The sequence below is a fragment of the Balaenoptera ricei genome, chromosome 20 (assembly GCF_028023285.1).
Source record: "Balaenoptera ricei isolate mBalRic1 chromosome 20, mBalRic1.hap2, whole genome shotgun sequence".
In the NCBI taxonomy this organism is placed as follows: domain Eukaryota; kingdom Metazoa; phylum Chordata; class Mammalia; order Artiodactyla; family Balaenopteridae; genus Balaenoptera; species Balaenoptera ricei.
Genome location: NC_082658.1, coordinates 43098519 through 43114657, shown reverse-complemented (window position 1 = coordinate 43114657; position 16139 = coordinate 43098519). Strand labels below are relative to the sequence as shown.

Genomic DNA, 16139 nt, shown 5'->3' with positions numbered 1-16139 from the left:
AGATTCTCAACCACTGCGCCACCAGGGAAGCCCTGCCTATTCATTTTTGTTTGGTTGGTTTTTTTAATAGATTTTACTGTCCACCCCACCTCTAGCTTTATTGAGGTATGATTGACAGATTTAAAGCTGTGTATATTACAGTGTATACCTGTTTCTTTAAGGAGGAAATAAACCCCTGCCCTCCTTTTCTTACAAATAAAATGATTTTATTTGTTTGCGAGATTTATTTATTTGTTTGGTTTTGTTTGAGAGAGATTAAGTCACTAAGTTAAGGTATTCCTCACTTCCCAGTCTTCTGTTCTTTGGTGTTTACCATTTCTCATTTTTGTAGCTCAAGATAAGGTACTGACTTATGTCTTATACAAACAAAAAGCATATGTATTTACTACATAAAATCATAAAATAAGACAAGTTAAAAGTAGAACACTCTGCTTTCTCCTACCCCTGTTCTACCCTCCCAGAGATGATGTGGACATGATTTTAAGTCTTTGTTTACATAGTCCTCCATAAACAGGTGTGTTTTTTACAAAAACGAGATCATTCTACAAATGCTATTTACTTATGTTTTGTATTCTGCTTTTTTTGCTTATTATACATGGACATTTTCCCATGTTACTGATCATATTTTACATCATTTTTAGTGGTTTGTAGACATAACTGTATGTGATTGCTTCATAATTATTTAGCCTTTCTCTTCCTGTATGGACCTTAAAGTTGTTTCTGCTCTTTTTCCAAATAATGGTTATAAGGAGGATCCTTGTAGCTAAATCTTTGATCTCTAGTTGAGGTGACATTTTTTTCATTACACTTAGCCATTTGGAATTGCTTTTTCATGGAGTGTGTATCTTTTTTCAATGTGTTATCTTTTCCACATTGATTTTTTAAAGTCTTTTATAATTAATTAAAGGTATTAATTCATTTAATACCCCTTCATTTCATTAATAGTTATTTTCCCAATTATTTTCCTTTTGATTTCATTTGACTTCTTGATTCATAGAAGTTCGCATTTCCTTATGTAGTGAGTTCTATCCATTTTCTCTCAATGGTATCTTTTTTTTTTAAATAATAAATTTATTTATTTATTTATTTTGGGCTGCATTGGGTCTTCGTTGCTGTGTGTGGGCTTTCTCTAGTTGCGGAGAGTGGGGGCTACTCTTTGTCGCGGTGCGCCGGCTTCTCATTGCGGTGGCTTCTCTTGTTGTGGAGCATAGGCTCTAGGTGCTCGGGCTTCAGTAGTTGTGGCATGCAGGCTCAGTAGTTTTGGCTCGCGGGCTCTAGAGCACAGGCTCAGTAGTTGTGGTCACGGGCTTAGTTGCTCTGTGGCATGTGGGATCTTCCTGGACCAGGGCTCGAACCCGTGTCCCCTGCATTGGCAGGCGGATTCTTAACCACTGCGCCACCAGGGAAGTCCCTCTCCCAATGATCTCTTTAGTGGCACACCTAGAAAATTGTGCTTCACTTCAAAGTTATATAAAATTCACTTTTATTTTCTACTTTAATGGCAATGGTTTGGTTAAACATAAGAGTGTGGGGATCAAACACCAGAACAATTCATCCTTTCCTTACTGTTATGAAATGTTGCCTTTATCATATACTAAATTTTATATGTCTGTATGCCTTTTTCTGTTTCTGGACTTACTTTGTATATACAATGATTGGATATTTACTTTTGTTCCTCTTCCATACTGCTTTAATGGTGTTTTTAAAATTTAATCAAAAGCAACATAGGTGAGATGACAAGTTGCTTGAAAATTACTATCCTAGACTTAAATGTTTTCGAATATTGATGCATCATGGGAGATGGCCTTTTGTTTATCTTTATTATAATAATGAAACTAAGGGTTCAGTAAATGTTAGCTTTCTATCAAGCCCTATGCTGAGTACTTTATTTGTACTATCTAATTTGATAATTTAACCCTTACATGCTTTATAATTTATCATAACTTTTATATTTAAAATTTCCCAACTGTTTTGCTGTTGTAATAACAGCACAGGAAATACTAGTTGAAAATGAATAAAATAGAATTCAAAAATGGGAAAACTACAATAATAAAAGAGAACAGAATCATCATATATATGACCTCATATAAATAACCTCAAGATGCAATTTTGTTTTCATTATATTGCTTGGTTTAAATTATAGTACCTTTAAAAGATTTTATTACAGAAATTTTTAGGTATACACTAAAGTAAAATTGATTAATGAGCTCTCATGTACCCATGTACCATCCATCTTGAACAAATATCAACACATTGCTGTTCCCATTTGATCTTCTCCCTCTCCCTCCCCCTTCAAGGGAGTGGGTTACTGTTATATTTTAATGCAGATCTCAGATATGATCTTATTAGAGTAGTCCAATGTGTATATCTAATAGATAAGATCCTCTAAAAAAAAAATTGTCATTATATCGTTACCATACTCAACAAACAGTAACTCTTAATCTCATTGAATACCTAGTCCATGTTCAGTTTTCCTTAATTGTGTCTAAATGTCTTCTTACAGTTGCCTTGTTCAAATCAAAATCTAAACAAGAACTAGCTATACATTACATTTGGTTAATATGTCTCTTAAGTCTTTACTTATTTATTTGGGTGCCATTTATTGAAAGGACTAGATCATTAGGCTTGTAGAATTTTCCAGAGTCTAGATTTGGCTGATAGTATTTTAGTGATGTTGTTTATCTCATTCCTTCATCCCCTTTAGACAATTAAATCTAGAGGCTTGGTAATATTCATGTTCAGTGTTTTTGGCAAGAATACCTCTTAGATGCTGCTGTGTATTTCCTATTGCATCTTATCAGGAGGCATATAATGGAATGACCCATCATAATACATTGTAATATATGATAAATCAGTCCTTGGTTTTTAGGATCTCTCTTCTGGAACCCTTCTTTTAAAAACTATGACTTACTGTTTCAATACATTAGTTTTGTCACTTGTATTCTTCCGTATTCCCTTCATTAATAAAAGACTAATAGATTAAATTCTATTTTATAGATGAACCATAGGCTGTGGAAAATTGCAGTTTATCTAAGGCCATAGACTTTCAGTTATATAGCCCAGAAGATGGCAGATTTTTCTTAGAGTTTTGTGAGTCACAGATAACTTTGAAAATATAATGAAAACTGTAAACCTTCTCCCAGGAACATATGCTTGTGTGCACAAATGAAATTTGGCAGTTTCATTTCAAGAGGTTTAAAGATGCCTTCTGTCTGTGCTCATTCATGAACTGCAGATAAAGACCTCCTACCTTGGCTTATCCTTTCATTCTTATTCTTTCCTCCTACCTTGACTTATGCTTTCTTCTCATTTCTGTCATCCTGGCTATCCAAGATGATTTTTTTTCACTTGAACTGTTTCTTGTAATGAGTAAAATTTGGAGTATATCTAGAACTTCTGTATATCTCCATCAGATAACCCAGCCTCTAGTATAGGGTGGTCAAATTAAGTGCCTCATCTTTTAGTCTAGTTCAGTTGATACACCTGAATGTTCCAAAAAAATATTTTTTATGTTGAGGTTGTGTTATTAGATAGATCATCTGACTTCTCATTATGTTCCTCTTTGCAGCAGTCTGCAGAGCGCTGTGTAAGCACATTGCTTGATCTCATCCAAACCAAAGTAAATTATGTGGTCCAAGAGGCGATTGTGGTCATCAGGGATATCTTCCGCAAATACCCCAACAAGTATGTCCAAATACTTCTGCCCTTCTTCCTCAGATCATTTAGGAAATGTTTAAGTAAGGCACTTTGAGGTTGGCTAGGTAAGAATTAGTCTTTGTAAAGTAACTGGTCATAATTGAATACTTTATTAAAAATCAGAAGCATATAAGTTGGTTAGCACAAGGATTAAAATCTGATTTTTCACCCTGCTTTATCACTTTTAGAAGAATTGAAGCTCTGTCTGAATATGCATTGTCAATTGGCATATATTAAAGTTAGCCAGATTCTTTGGTGACGAAGTTACTATTAAGTAAGGATACCCATATATTCCAGGTTGTCTGGGCGTAATCCATTTTACGCCTCTTACCAGGCATAATTAATAATTGTGTCCCTTTTCACTCTCAGAAACGTCTCAGTTTGAACAATAAATTATATGGTCACCTTATTGTAAAAGCCAGGGAGGTGACAGCTTCACTATTCACGTAGTATGTTACCTAGTACTTGTAGAAAATTATAGAACATAATTACTATATGTTTTTATAGAACATAATTACTATATGTTACTATATAGCAACAATAAATTGTCAGAGTTTCAGGCCTTTTCTGAAGTATTGTAGCTGCTTCCATTAAGATATACAAAATCTACATTTTCACTCCACAAAAATTTTCACATTGAAGCCTCTTAGTTATGAAACAAAAATACTTTTTCAGATTTGCTTTTGAAGGCAAACAATTAAGGAATCTGAAAGAGTGAAATAAGAGCAGATCTTATAAGCATCCTAAATCTCATTTTACCTTATAATCATAGAGATGAACTGTACTAAGGCTTCTGATTATCATTAAAGATAATGTGAAATGAAGTGACTTGCAGTTAGTTAGCTTAGTGGTGGACTCAGAATTAGAAGAAATATTTTAATAAGGTAGTGGTTTATTAAGCATTATATATACTATATATATTTATTTGTTTATTTATTTATTTATTTTTAATTCTAGAAATGGTATTTTTGGAAAAAGAATCATATAATTTTACCACTCTCCCAGGAAAGAGGAGGGTTGGGTTTCTAAACTTCTTGATTAAGTGTGGAGGTGTATATCTTAATATGCTTGGTAAAGAAATGTGTCCATTTCTGGTTTGTATTACTGAGGGATTATGATAGATTAATTTTCAGAAAACATTATCGAGAACCTGGTTTAATCAGTGGAAATAGGGCAAACAATTAAGTGTATTATTCAGTTGTCCATATCTCATTTATTATCCAATTTCATTCTGATGTTTAAAACTACATTAGCCAAGGAGATGGATTTAACATGGTAAAGAATGAGAGCTATAGACCTGTAAAAATAAATACTTGAATTGCTTATTTCTTTAGAGAAACACGTCATTAGTGTGGGTGCCTTGGGAGGAAGGAACATAAAGATCTCTACAGAAAGCAGAGATAGGTGGATAAGAGACAGAATTACTGTTTCTGGATGCTATTGTTGTCTGACTCCATTTTCCTAATAGTAAAGTGGAATTTCTGTTCCTCTACGATGAAGGTAAAATGAAGTAATAGGAAAATTCTCTGATCTAGTTATGAGAAAGACTGTGAGAAATGTAAGGTAGTGGTATTATCTTACACCATAGGTTAGTTTTTCCTTGTGAAAAGAATATCTGATAAGCTTTTATAAAGATTTATGGTCTAGTTATTAAAACATAATTGAAGGAAAATTGAAGACATTTATAATTTTCTGGCTTTAAAGCCTGTACATTCTCTTGACTAAAAGTCTTTGTAGTTTGGTGGTGGTTTAGGGTACCTTGTCCATGGTTTTTTGCTTTTAGGCTTCATTGTTAAATACACGTCTCAGTTTTGCCTTCAGTAACCGTAGTCCATTTTGTTTTATCAGATATGAAAGTATCATTGCCACTTTGTGTGAGAACTTAGACTCACTGGATGAGCCAGATGCTCGAGCAGCTATGATTTGGATTGTGGGAGAATATGCTGAAAGAATTGACAATGCAGATGAGTTACTAGAGAGCTTCCTGGAAGGTTTTCATGATGAAAGCACCCAGGTAAGTTCCCATCTATATCTATGTATTGGATGTTTTGGGGACGATTTCAGGAAAGGTAAAGGTTAGGCAGTTTCGTGTGTGCGAATTTATATACACATATAGTATGTTCATTTTTCTCCCAAAAGGGGTGACCTTTTTCAGTTGTGCTAACTTCTGTTGGAACAAGCCTGCCTAATTTAGACAATGGTTCTCAAACTTTAATGAGCCTTAGAAGCACCTAAGCACTGGTGTTTAACCTGTGTTAAAGGACAGGTTGCTGGGCCCCACCCCTAGAGTTTCTGAGTCAGTAGGTCTGAGATGGGCCTAAGCATGTTCATTTCTTACAAGGTTGAGGGTGGTGTTGCTATTGCTGCTGCTGGTCCAGAACCGCACTTTGACAACTACTGACTTAGAGCAGTAGTTATTACTTTTTCATTTTCTGTCACCTAAAGATGATTACCCATTACTGTTAGTAATGGTTGTGGCTCAGTTGCAGCTGGGGTTTTTGTCTGGGGTGAAGGCTGGCATGTGCAGTTTGAAAAGATTCTTTGTGGGTGGTTAGACTCCTTCCCATCTTTTGTCTGTCTTCTACCAAAACTGAGAGACCTTCGAGTCAAAGGCCCAGAGAAGCAGATAAATTATTAAACCTTTTTCCCCGGCATTTGTACTCACTGCAAATTGTTCATGTGTGTAATCTATCATAGTAATTTTAATAGGCCCTACAAGGAACATATACCAGCCAGTAGTTTCATGGTTCGGCAGGCGACTCTTTTTTTTTTTTTTTTAATTATTATTTTTAAAATTTTATTCTTTTTTTTTTTAATAGATTTATTTATTTATTTATCTATTTTTGGCTGTATTGGGTCTTCCGTTGCTGTGCGCGGGCTTTCTCTAGTTGCCGCGAGCAGGGGCCACTCTTCATTGCGGTGCGAGGGCTTCTCATTGTGGTGGCTTCTCTTGTTGTGGAGCACAGGCTCTAGGCACGCAGGCTTCAGTAGTTGTGGCACATGGGCTTAGTTGCTCCACGGCATGTGGGATCTTCCTGGACCAGGGCTCGAACCCGTGTCCCCTGCATTAGCAGGCAGACTCTCAACCACTGCGCCACCAGGGAAGCCCTAGCATGCCACTCTTAATTGGTTGTGATCTGGCATAATTCTACTGTCTTGGCTCTTGCCTCAGTATGATAAATGATTCCCTAATTCCCTAGAAGTTGTAGCTTTTGGTGGAAGTAAATAATAAAGAATTTGGTCAGGAACCAGTTTTATTGCCATCAGTATGTTAGCATGTACTTTAAGAAATACAGGTGATTATCTGGGCCAGAAACAAACCAGCAGTTTTTGATGCCAAAAAGTTCAATTTGGAGATAGGAGGCTAGTGAGTTTTCAGTTGATGAAAACCTTTTACTGCTATTGTTGATATTGGCTGAGTTTTAACCTTTGTTTCTTAATCAAAATCAGAAAGACCTCATAGTAAGTCATATTTGGGAAAATACCACTTTGGAATTCATGGTGTGGAATAATGCAAATGCCTTTCACTACCTATTAAATTACATTTGCTTAGGTACAGCTCACTCTGCTTACTGCCATAGTGAAGCTGTTTCTCAAGAAACCATCAGAAACGCAGGAGCTGGTACAGCAGGTCTTGAGTTTGGCAACACAGGTAAGAAATCTGAAAAAAGCATGGAGTTGATTTGTCTTGTTTTAAATTCTAGGAAATTGTGTAACTTCTCCCAAGAAGGTTCATTTGCAGAGATTTTAAACGGAAGGAGTGCAGTCTTTAGATTCTGTTAAAAAAATAAAAACAGTGCCTCTTTTACATATTCTACTGAATTAGAACTGGTTGTATGGCTTGTAAATGAATTGACTGACTCCAGTTTTAATGATAATTCATGAAAATTGAACTTAGACTCTTTAGTGTTAATGAAGGACATGACTTTGTGAAAATGACATTGAGTCTCACAGTATCTCCTTCTGGGGACTTAATTTCAGCTTTCAAATGAAAGTACCCTGTAGAGATGGTAAATGCTTTGATAAATATCTCGTGTGCTGTTCTACCTTCTAGACAAGTTGCCTTTCTCTTTAAGTAATTTTAAAGTGCTAATGCTGCTTCCTTAATTATTTAGTATTTTTGGTCCTTTTAGGGAGGGTTCTGATTTCAGGAATGTGGCAACCAGCTGGATACACAGAAATCAAAGTAATTGCTTTTTCTGATGTAACTAGTATAATGATCAGTCCATCATGATCCAGTAATGTTCTTAATTGAATTTGAGAACAGGCTGGCTTTAGCAGGCTGTCAAGAGTTACGATGTGTGTTTACACATGGAATGTGATTCAGATATTCAATTTACCATTTTCCTCTTTCATCTCTTTATAGTTGTATATTAACAAAATTTGAACTCTTTTATAGTTCTTTAACCTAGTTCTGAGCTGTCATCTTTCCTTTTTTTTTTTTGCTCTGGAGAGCTTTATTTCATATCAATAATGAGCACAATTGGAGGACTAAATATGGTAAATCCTGTAATTAATTAGTACGGTTGGGGTGTGCACTTAGTACACTTCTTAAAACCCAGTTCCAAACTGAGACCACAAATGTGAACCTTGAATAGTTGGCAATACATCATCTGTTAAGTGGTCAAAGCGCATCATTTGGTACATTGATAAATGCAAAGTTCTTCTTTCCTCTGACAGTATTTAATTTTAGAAATGCCAGGAATCCATTTTAAGGAAAAGAAGTTTGACAGGCAGGTAAGGCATTTGAATACTTAATGGAATACTATAAAGCAGACAACATAATTAAATTGTTTATAGAATATGCTCTACAACTCTGAAAAAAAATACAGCCAAGAAAACTGCTAGAGTCAAAGGCTACTTTCTGACACTTGATTCAAGTACAGATGTTTTACAGTCAATGAACTCAAATGTGAAGAAGACCTGAAACTAAAAATTAAGATAATTGTCTTGTCTGATTACTGATACACGTAAACATTACTGAGAATTATCGCTTGATTATCTTTTAAGAAGCAGTTGACCAACAGTAGTTGAGTTAAAGGATGTCAGAAAATTCACTTCACAGAAAATTGAGGTGTCCCACTCCACCCCTTATACCTCAGTTTTCTCCATTTCTCCAACAAATAATGAATGAACTTTTTTAATGTGCTATTTCCCCAAGTCTCTAAACCTTCACTTGACCCCATTATGGTTAGTGTGAAGAAGCATCCATATGAGTATGTGGAGTCAAGGGCAGGCCATGGCTCACCATCTGTCCATGAAAAGTGGACTGGGAGGTTGTCATCACTGATGAGGCGTGTCTTGGCACTAAGAGCAGAAATTGGTCATCTTCTGAATCAAAGTAGTTTAGGTTAGACGTTAATTTTCACGTTAATGTTTAATAGGTCATCTACAGGGGGCCATTTGGAATAGAAATTGCCCCTTCTTAATTATGTAGTGCTTATTACAGACTCTGTAGGGTGATTGCCATTAAATTAGCCATGTACTTGACTTCATCTTAGGGCCTTGAAGTTCATTTCTGTCTTTTGCTACAGGCCCTGGAGCCTCTCTGCTTTGTATGAAAGAAAGAGCTCTGTATAAATTAACCAGACTCAAAGAAGTCTTGTGTTTATTCTAGATGGTAATATAGTAAACTTGATTTTAACGAGGCCTATGTACTAACACTTCAGAAAACTCCCTAAACACAGATAAATACATATTTATACAGTCTCTTAGCTTTCTCAGAAATCTCATTTTCTTCAAGAATCATGGGATTTCTGTTTATTAAAGTATCCCAAATTTTTTACTCTCCCCTGACGGCCACGTTTCAAAGCGTCAGCAATATTTGGCCCTCCGTGAAAGTTACCACAAGAAGTAGAAAATAAGAAGGAAAGAGAAAAAGTAGAGGTGGGAGTGCTGGGTGGTGACCTAGAATCACTCAGCAGGTAAGAGACTGTCTCGGCTTACATTGTGTGACAGATTCATGCCTCAGCCAAACTGAAGATTCTGTGTTTATGTATGTGTGGAATAGTCAAAATCATCTTAACTGCTGAGAGGCCACTTGACATTCATCCACATTGGAAAATAGATACACCTTTCCTATTATTAATTTTACATCTTTTAAAATTTATTTGTTAGAGCTCTTTGAAGTGTTTTTTCTAAAACTTCCCTTTGCCTGAAGCAAAGCAATTTCCATAACCATCAAGGCAATGGTTATTTAATATTATCTATATTGAGCATTCTAGATTTCCTAGTCTAGACCCTTGATTACCCATTTGTATCTCTGTTAAGATGGAGTCAGAACAATTTTCTAAAAAGAATCTTGGCTTTGCTCCTTTTCTACTCACTTTTTAAATTTAATTATTTATTTATTTACTTTTGGCTGCATCGGGTCTTAGTTGCTGCACACGGGCTTTGTCTAGTTGCAGCGAGCAGGGGCTACTCTTCGTTGCGGTGCACAGGCTTCTCATTGCGGTGGCTTCTCTTGTTGTGGAGCACGGGCTCTAGGCGCACAGGCTTCAGTAGTTGTGGCACATGGGCTTAGTTGCTCTGCGACATGTGGGATCTTCCCAGACCAGGGCTCAAACCTGTGTCCCCTGCATTGGCAGGCAGATTCTTAACCACTGTGCCACCAGGGAAGTCCTGTCTACTCACTTCTGAATAGATAAGGCTAGCCTCATAATCAAGTGAGTGTCTTTGGTAGATTCCATTGTATTCACAGGTTCTGAACCCTGCCTTCATCTCCATTGTCTCTTAAGGCCTCTGTATCTGTATTTAACAGGCAGCATAGGAGAGCTGTGTTTTAGGTTCTTGTCAGAGTTCAAACTCACTCTTATTACAGTATTTGCCTGAGATAAAGTGTTTAGGGAGGATTCCCTATGTTCTTATAGATGTTGAAATTTACCACTGAATCAAGCCAGATTAGTAGAGAGCTGGGGATCTAGACTGCATTGTATTTGACCCTTATTAGAATTGTTTTTACTGAATTACACTAATATCGTCCTGTAGTAAGGGTTGTCATGAGAAACTATCCTCTTTAGATCTGTTATGAAAGTATTTATTCCATTATATATTTTTTTCTTTATGAAACCCCATAAACAAATTCCTAACCAGTTTTGGATTCTCTTATGCATTAGTGTGTAATTAACTGCCCCTCTGAATGGCTTATCTGACTAGACTTGTTTTTCATATCAGATGTTTGAAACCTTAGAATCAAATTTAAGGATCTCCTGTAGAAAATGTGTGGGTCATTGTGGCTTGCATTTTTCTGCCTTTGCTTCTAATTTATGTTCTCTAGCCTTAGATGTATTTTTATAAGCTTTGCTAAATCCTTTTCTAGAACAGGGCAGGGTATAAATAAACCATCAGACGTTCCTAATTCTAGATTTTCTGTACAAGGACTAGTAGAGAATCTTAGTAACAACAATCATCTGTATAGTGCTTACTATGTGCCAGGCTTTCAGTAAGGGTTAATACTGTTACTCTTCCCATTTTATAGGTGAGGAAACTGAGACATAGAGAGGCCGGCCCAGTTAGTATGGGATGGAACTAGGACTCAAACCCAAGTAGCCTGGCTCCAGAGTCTTTGCCCTTTTCTACTCTGTTAGTGCTGCTTCTCAAGTCTGAAAGTTAAGAATGACTTTTGAGAATACGCATTCCCTGTCTTCCCTGCCTGAAGCATTGTTGTGCATAAGCCAGTATAAATAAGTGAACTGAGAGGTTTTAAGATTATTGTGGATGATTATTTCATATTTGGCTATAAATAATTAATAAACAGTTTCTCTAGACTGGCCTTTTCTGTCCAGTTAATGAAATCTGAGGCATTAGCATAATAGAATAAGCACATTTATATAAGTCTTTTCCACTGGAATTTTCCTCTGGAATTTTTTTCTGAAGTTCGTGAAATAAGAACCTAATTTAATATTTATGTTACCAGCCATAAATATTTAAGTTGAGGGCAGCATGATCTGCTGAGTTATGTTAATTTGAATTGGGTGGTGGGGTTCTGTTTCTGCTACATCCACTGGTTCAGGACGTGACTGGGCAAATTTCTCTGTCATACTACTGTTCTGTCTTTATAGTAGACTTAATCCTATTGTGTATTTATTCTGAGAATTCAGTGAAGGATATGTGAAATCTTTGTGCTTCTAATTTTAAATAAAATGGTGGTATAATTAGAAATATTATTAGGGGAAAAGAAAACCAACCCTTGAACCCATGGCTTTATTTCAAAGATTTGTCTTTTTCGCTTTGATAGTTTTAGAGGAATTAGTAAAGAATACACATAAAAGTGTCCAAACTTTAGTAATTACTCTTTTTAGTACATGGAAAAGAAGTCTTCACCTTAGTTTTTCCATCTGTGAACTAGAGACCGTCATCATCAAAATCACCTGTGCTGCTTGTTAGAAATAAAAAGTTCCTGGGCCCCACTTCTGACATAATGAATCAGAAACTCTGGAATCTTCACTTTCAGTGGCTTTCCTGGTGTGTTAAAATGTTGATGCACATTATAGTTTGAGAATTACTGTTTCAGAGCTTGCCTGGTAAGAATTGTTTTGGAAGCTCTCAAATTTTTGGAAATACACTATTTTCTCGAGATCCTTACAGGGGCCTATCAGACTAGCAGTACAATAGATCCGAAACCAAATTTTCTGAGTCACCAAACACATAATGGCACCTTAAAATCATAAAAAGTTTCTATTTTCTTGTCATTAGCCTTGTCTGGGCCTGATTTATCGTGGTCTCCATGTGAACAGTGAGGCAGTGAAAGCCAGCTGATAGTAGTCCTAACAGGTCACCCCTCAGGATAACTGAGTTTGGACAGTGGAGATCCTTGCCCACTCTTCACTTCCAGTCCTGGAAAATTTGCACTCATTTTCTCATTTCTCATAGGACTAAATTTTTAAGTCAGTGTCTGTTAAGATTTACAGTACGTATACCCTTTGATCCAGTGATTCTATCTCCAGAAGTTTGTCCTGTTGCAGTGTTTTGAATTTGTGGGGGGACTCAAGCTTTTTTCACAGAAGTATATATTTTGTGAATCCCCACAGGAATTTTTTTTTGGCCATTTGGTTACATATGTACTGGCTATATGAGAGAAATAATTTGAAGTTAAAAAAAAAATAATTTTGATAAATATATTATTAAGCTGTATTATATAGTTTATTTTAATATGTTTAACAACTTTACTACTATATAAAGGCAAATTAAGTTTTCCCAGTTAAGTGATGTGTAGTGTTCATTTTCACTGTGTAATAAAAAGCATAGTCTACAAATTTTAAATGACATGCTTTGGGGACTGAATATACAGATTAAAATTTAACTTTAATTTAAATATCAATAAAAGCTGGGCAGAGGATTGCTTTCCTGATATGATACTTGGAGAAACTTGTATTCTGCTCTTTTAAAAAATCAACTTGTTTATGTTTCATAATATTCAAGCTTTGTTTCCGAATGAAAATCTAAGTGAGGAGGTTTCAGGCTGCTATTTATAAACACTTCCTCAGGAGCAAATTAGCCCCCCTCCCAAGAAGCAACAAAACAAACTCATTTAAATTGGATAGTATCACTGTTTCCTTTTTTTAACCCTGGCATTTCAAATACTACAAACATTTTGATATAAATAATACATGTATAGGTGCATTTCTATTAGAATAATGCAACCTATGAATGTGATAAAGATTATCTTGAGGTAAAATTTACCATTTTTATACTGTATTAGCTTGTATCTCAGTGTTCTTTATGCTTTTTTGTTTTTAACCAGCACTCCATTTTGAGTGCAAATTAAATAATACATGATTAAGAAAATCTATGTAAAACCATCAGGGTCACTTCCGGTATTGAGCTGAATGATACATGTCTTAAATGGCTAAATTATAAACCAGTTCATCTGCTTATGTAGAAACTCATGGGGAAAACCTTGGCCTAGTTTAAAGAAAATATTTTTGTATGTGTTTTAAATACAGAAATTGAAATGGGACTGATTGTTGCCTTTAATAACATGATACCACTGGAACAATTCATGCATAAATGAATGCCACTATATAGACATTCTGAGAGGTGGATACCAGGATATTTATTGCCACTTTGTAATGATTGCAAAAATAAATGGTAGGAAGGAGGGAGAAAGAGGCAGCAGTCTAAATGTTCATCAGTAGGACACTAGTAAATAATGATGCAGTGCTGCATATACAGTGGAAAATGCCAGCTGTATGTGCCAATATGGAAAGCAGCTTGAGGAGCAGTATATATACTATGAAACTGGTTTTGTATAAAATAAATATATGTATGTGTGGGAGCTCTCTGGTAAGATATATAGTGCACTGTTAATATGGCTATTTTGGGGATGGGGAGTTAAGGTGGGGTAGGGTTGGATGATAGGGGGAGACTTATTGTTATATTATACATTTCTAAATTGTGATGTGTCATTGATAATAAATTTTTCTTAGCCATGACCATGTATAAAATTATTTTTAAACAGCCACAAAAAAAAAACGAGACCACTAAATTCAAGTGTCACCCCTTTTAGAAGCACTTAGTTATGTGCTCTCTTTAACAGTTTTTTTTATTATTTAGGTAATAGTACCTCTCATACTATATTGTAATAATTAGCTTATTGAAGTCAGGCACTGAGCTGAGCTCATTGAAGTCAGACACTGTGTTGTTGTCTCTTTATTTCCAGGGCCTAGCCAGTGTCTCCATAGGAGATACTTAATAAATATTTGAATGAAGAAAGAAGGTATGGGTGAAATATATGTAAGATGTGTTTCATGAATAATCCTGCTAATATTAAAGCAGTTAAAAACATTATTTTTATGTCCTGAGGCCATCATAAGCAGTTGATTTTTACTGGCTTAAACTTTATTTTCCTTTTCCCAACTTCATTTTGAATTTGAGTCTTAGAACTAACCCACTTCAATTTATATTTAAATTCTTTGAAACATTAGAGATTATAGAATTATGACTATATTAACAATATATGGAGTCTAAATATCTTCTTAACGGCCAACTCTACGTAAATCACTTCAGCATTGCCTTGATAATAAATCCAGTAGTTTGGCTTTCTGTATGGAGAAAGGTTACATTTAAACCTTCTTGCCATTGCCTTTTCATTAGGATTCTGATAATCCTGACCTTCGAGACCGAGGCTATATTTATTGGCGCCTTCTCTCAACTGATCCTGTCACAGCCAAAGAAGTAGTCTTGTCTGAGAAGCCACTGATCTCTGAGGAGACAGATCTTATTGAGCCAACTCTGTTGGATGAGCTCATCTGCCACATTGGTTCTTTGGCCTCAGTATACCATAAGCCGCCCAATGCTTTTGTGGAAGGAAGTCATGGAATCCATCGCAAACACTTGCCAATACATCATGGGAGGTAAGCAGGTAAACTAGGTTTGAGTGAGAAGTGATTCTCTGTTTAGACGAAGTTGGTCTTCCTCAAGCTTTTATAGCCTAGAAAAATTTGCTATGCATTTGGCAAACCTACTCTACTGCCCTGGAGGCTTCATCTGAATACTAGTGACCACACACAATGGGTTAAAAGGCCCCTCTGTGTTCTAATCTCAGGGTAGGTAAGGTTATGCCTTTAGAAAATTGTGGTGAAGATTTTCTAAATGGATAAAGTTTGAAAGTTGCTTAAGTCTCCAGAAAGATGAGGCTAGAAAATTTCCCAGAGTTGAAAACTTGGTAAAAAGCCTGTACAGGCATACCACAAGATAGTGCACTTCAGTTCCAGACCACTGCGATGAAGTGGTGAATTTTTTTGTTGTGTTTTTTTTTGAAGTGATGAATTTTTTTGTTGTTATTTTTTCAGTGCATATAAAAGTTATGTCTATACTATACTGTAGTCTATTAAATGTGCAATAGTATTATGTCTAAAAAAAAAAGTCTACATACCTTAATTTAAAAATACTGTATTGCTAAAAAATACTTATCATCATCTGACAATGCAGGGTTGCCACAAACTTTGAATTTGTAAAGACTGCAATATCTGCAAAGTGCAATAAAATGAGGTCCGCCCATGTATACATTTAGCTATTTTTATCCTTTACTGTAACTTTGGTTCAAGCTTATGGATGAAGTTAGCAGATACTGCTTCTCTTATGCTGTAAAGCTAGCTGTTAATGAAATAATGTTTGCAGGATTGTTTTATAAGAGCAGCCTAGATTCTGTGTAGACATAGTTGTTCAGTTGCCTGTACCTTTTTTACCAGAATAAATTACTCCATATCAGTAAGGAAATGTTATTATGAACAGACTGTCAGGTAACATGGAACTCTTGCTTTATAGATAACCTTAAAATTTTAATTTGGGAGGAGCAGTACTCTAATAAACTCTTACAATGGGTATCTTGGAATCTTTTCAGAATCTCCTTCCTTCATTAATTATAATAAACCTCAAATCTAAGTAGAATTTATCTCTGAGTGTTCAGAGTACCTGCACTTCCACCGTTCATGAGTGTCTCA

The 16139-nt window shown here is 35.6% G+C and overlaps 1 protein-coding gene across 3 annotated transcripts in view; it reads left to right on the top strand.

The window, feature by feature from the left end:
* The window catches only part of AP2B1 (adaptor related protein complex 2 subunit beta 1), a 119328-nt gene that overhangs the window by 40486 nt on the left and 62703 nt on the right, over positions 1-16139 (top strand). For all 3 annotated transcript variants that reach the window (XM_059908701.1, XM_059908702.1, XM_059908700.1), the window contains exons 10-13: positions 3569-3684; positions 5545-5710; positions 7250-7348; positions 14791-15050. In XM_059908701.1, coding sequence (XP_059764684.1) covers positions 3569-3684; positions 5545-5710; positions 7250-7348; positions 14791-15050 — 641 coding nt within the window. The remainder of the gene's footprint in view (positions 1-3568; positions 3685-5544; positions 5711-7249; positions 7349-14790; positions 15051-16139) is intronic.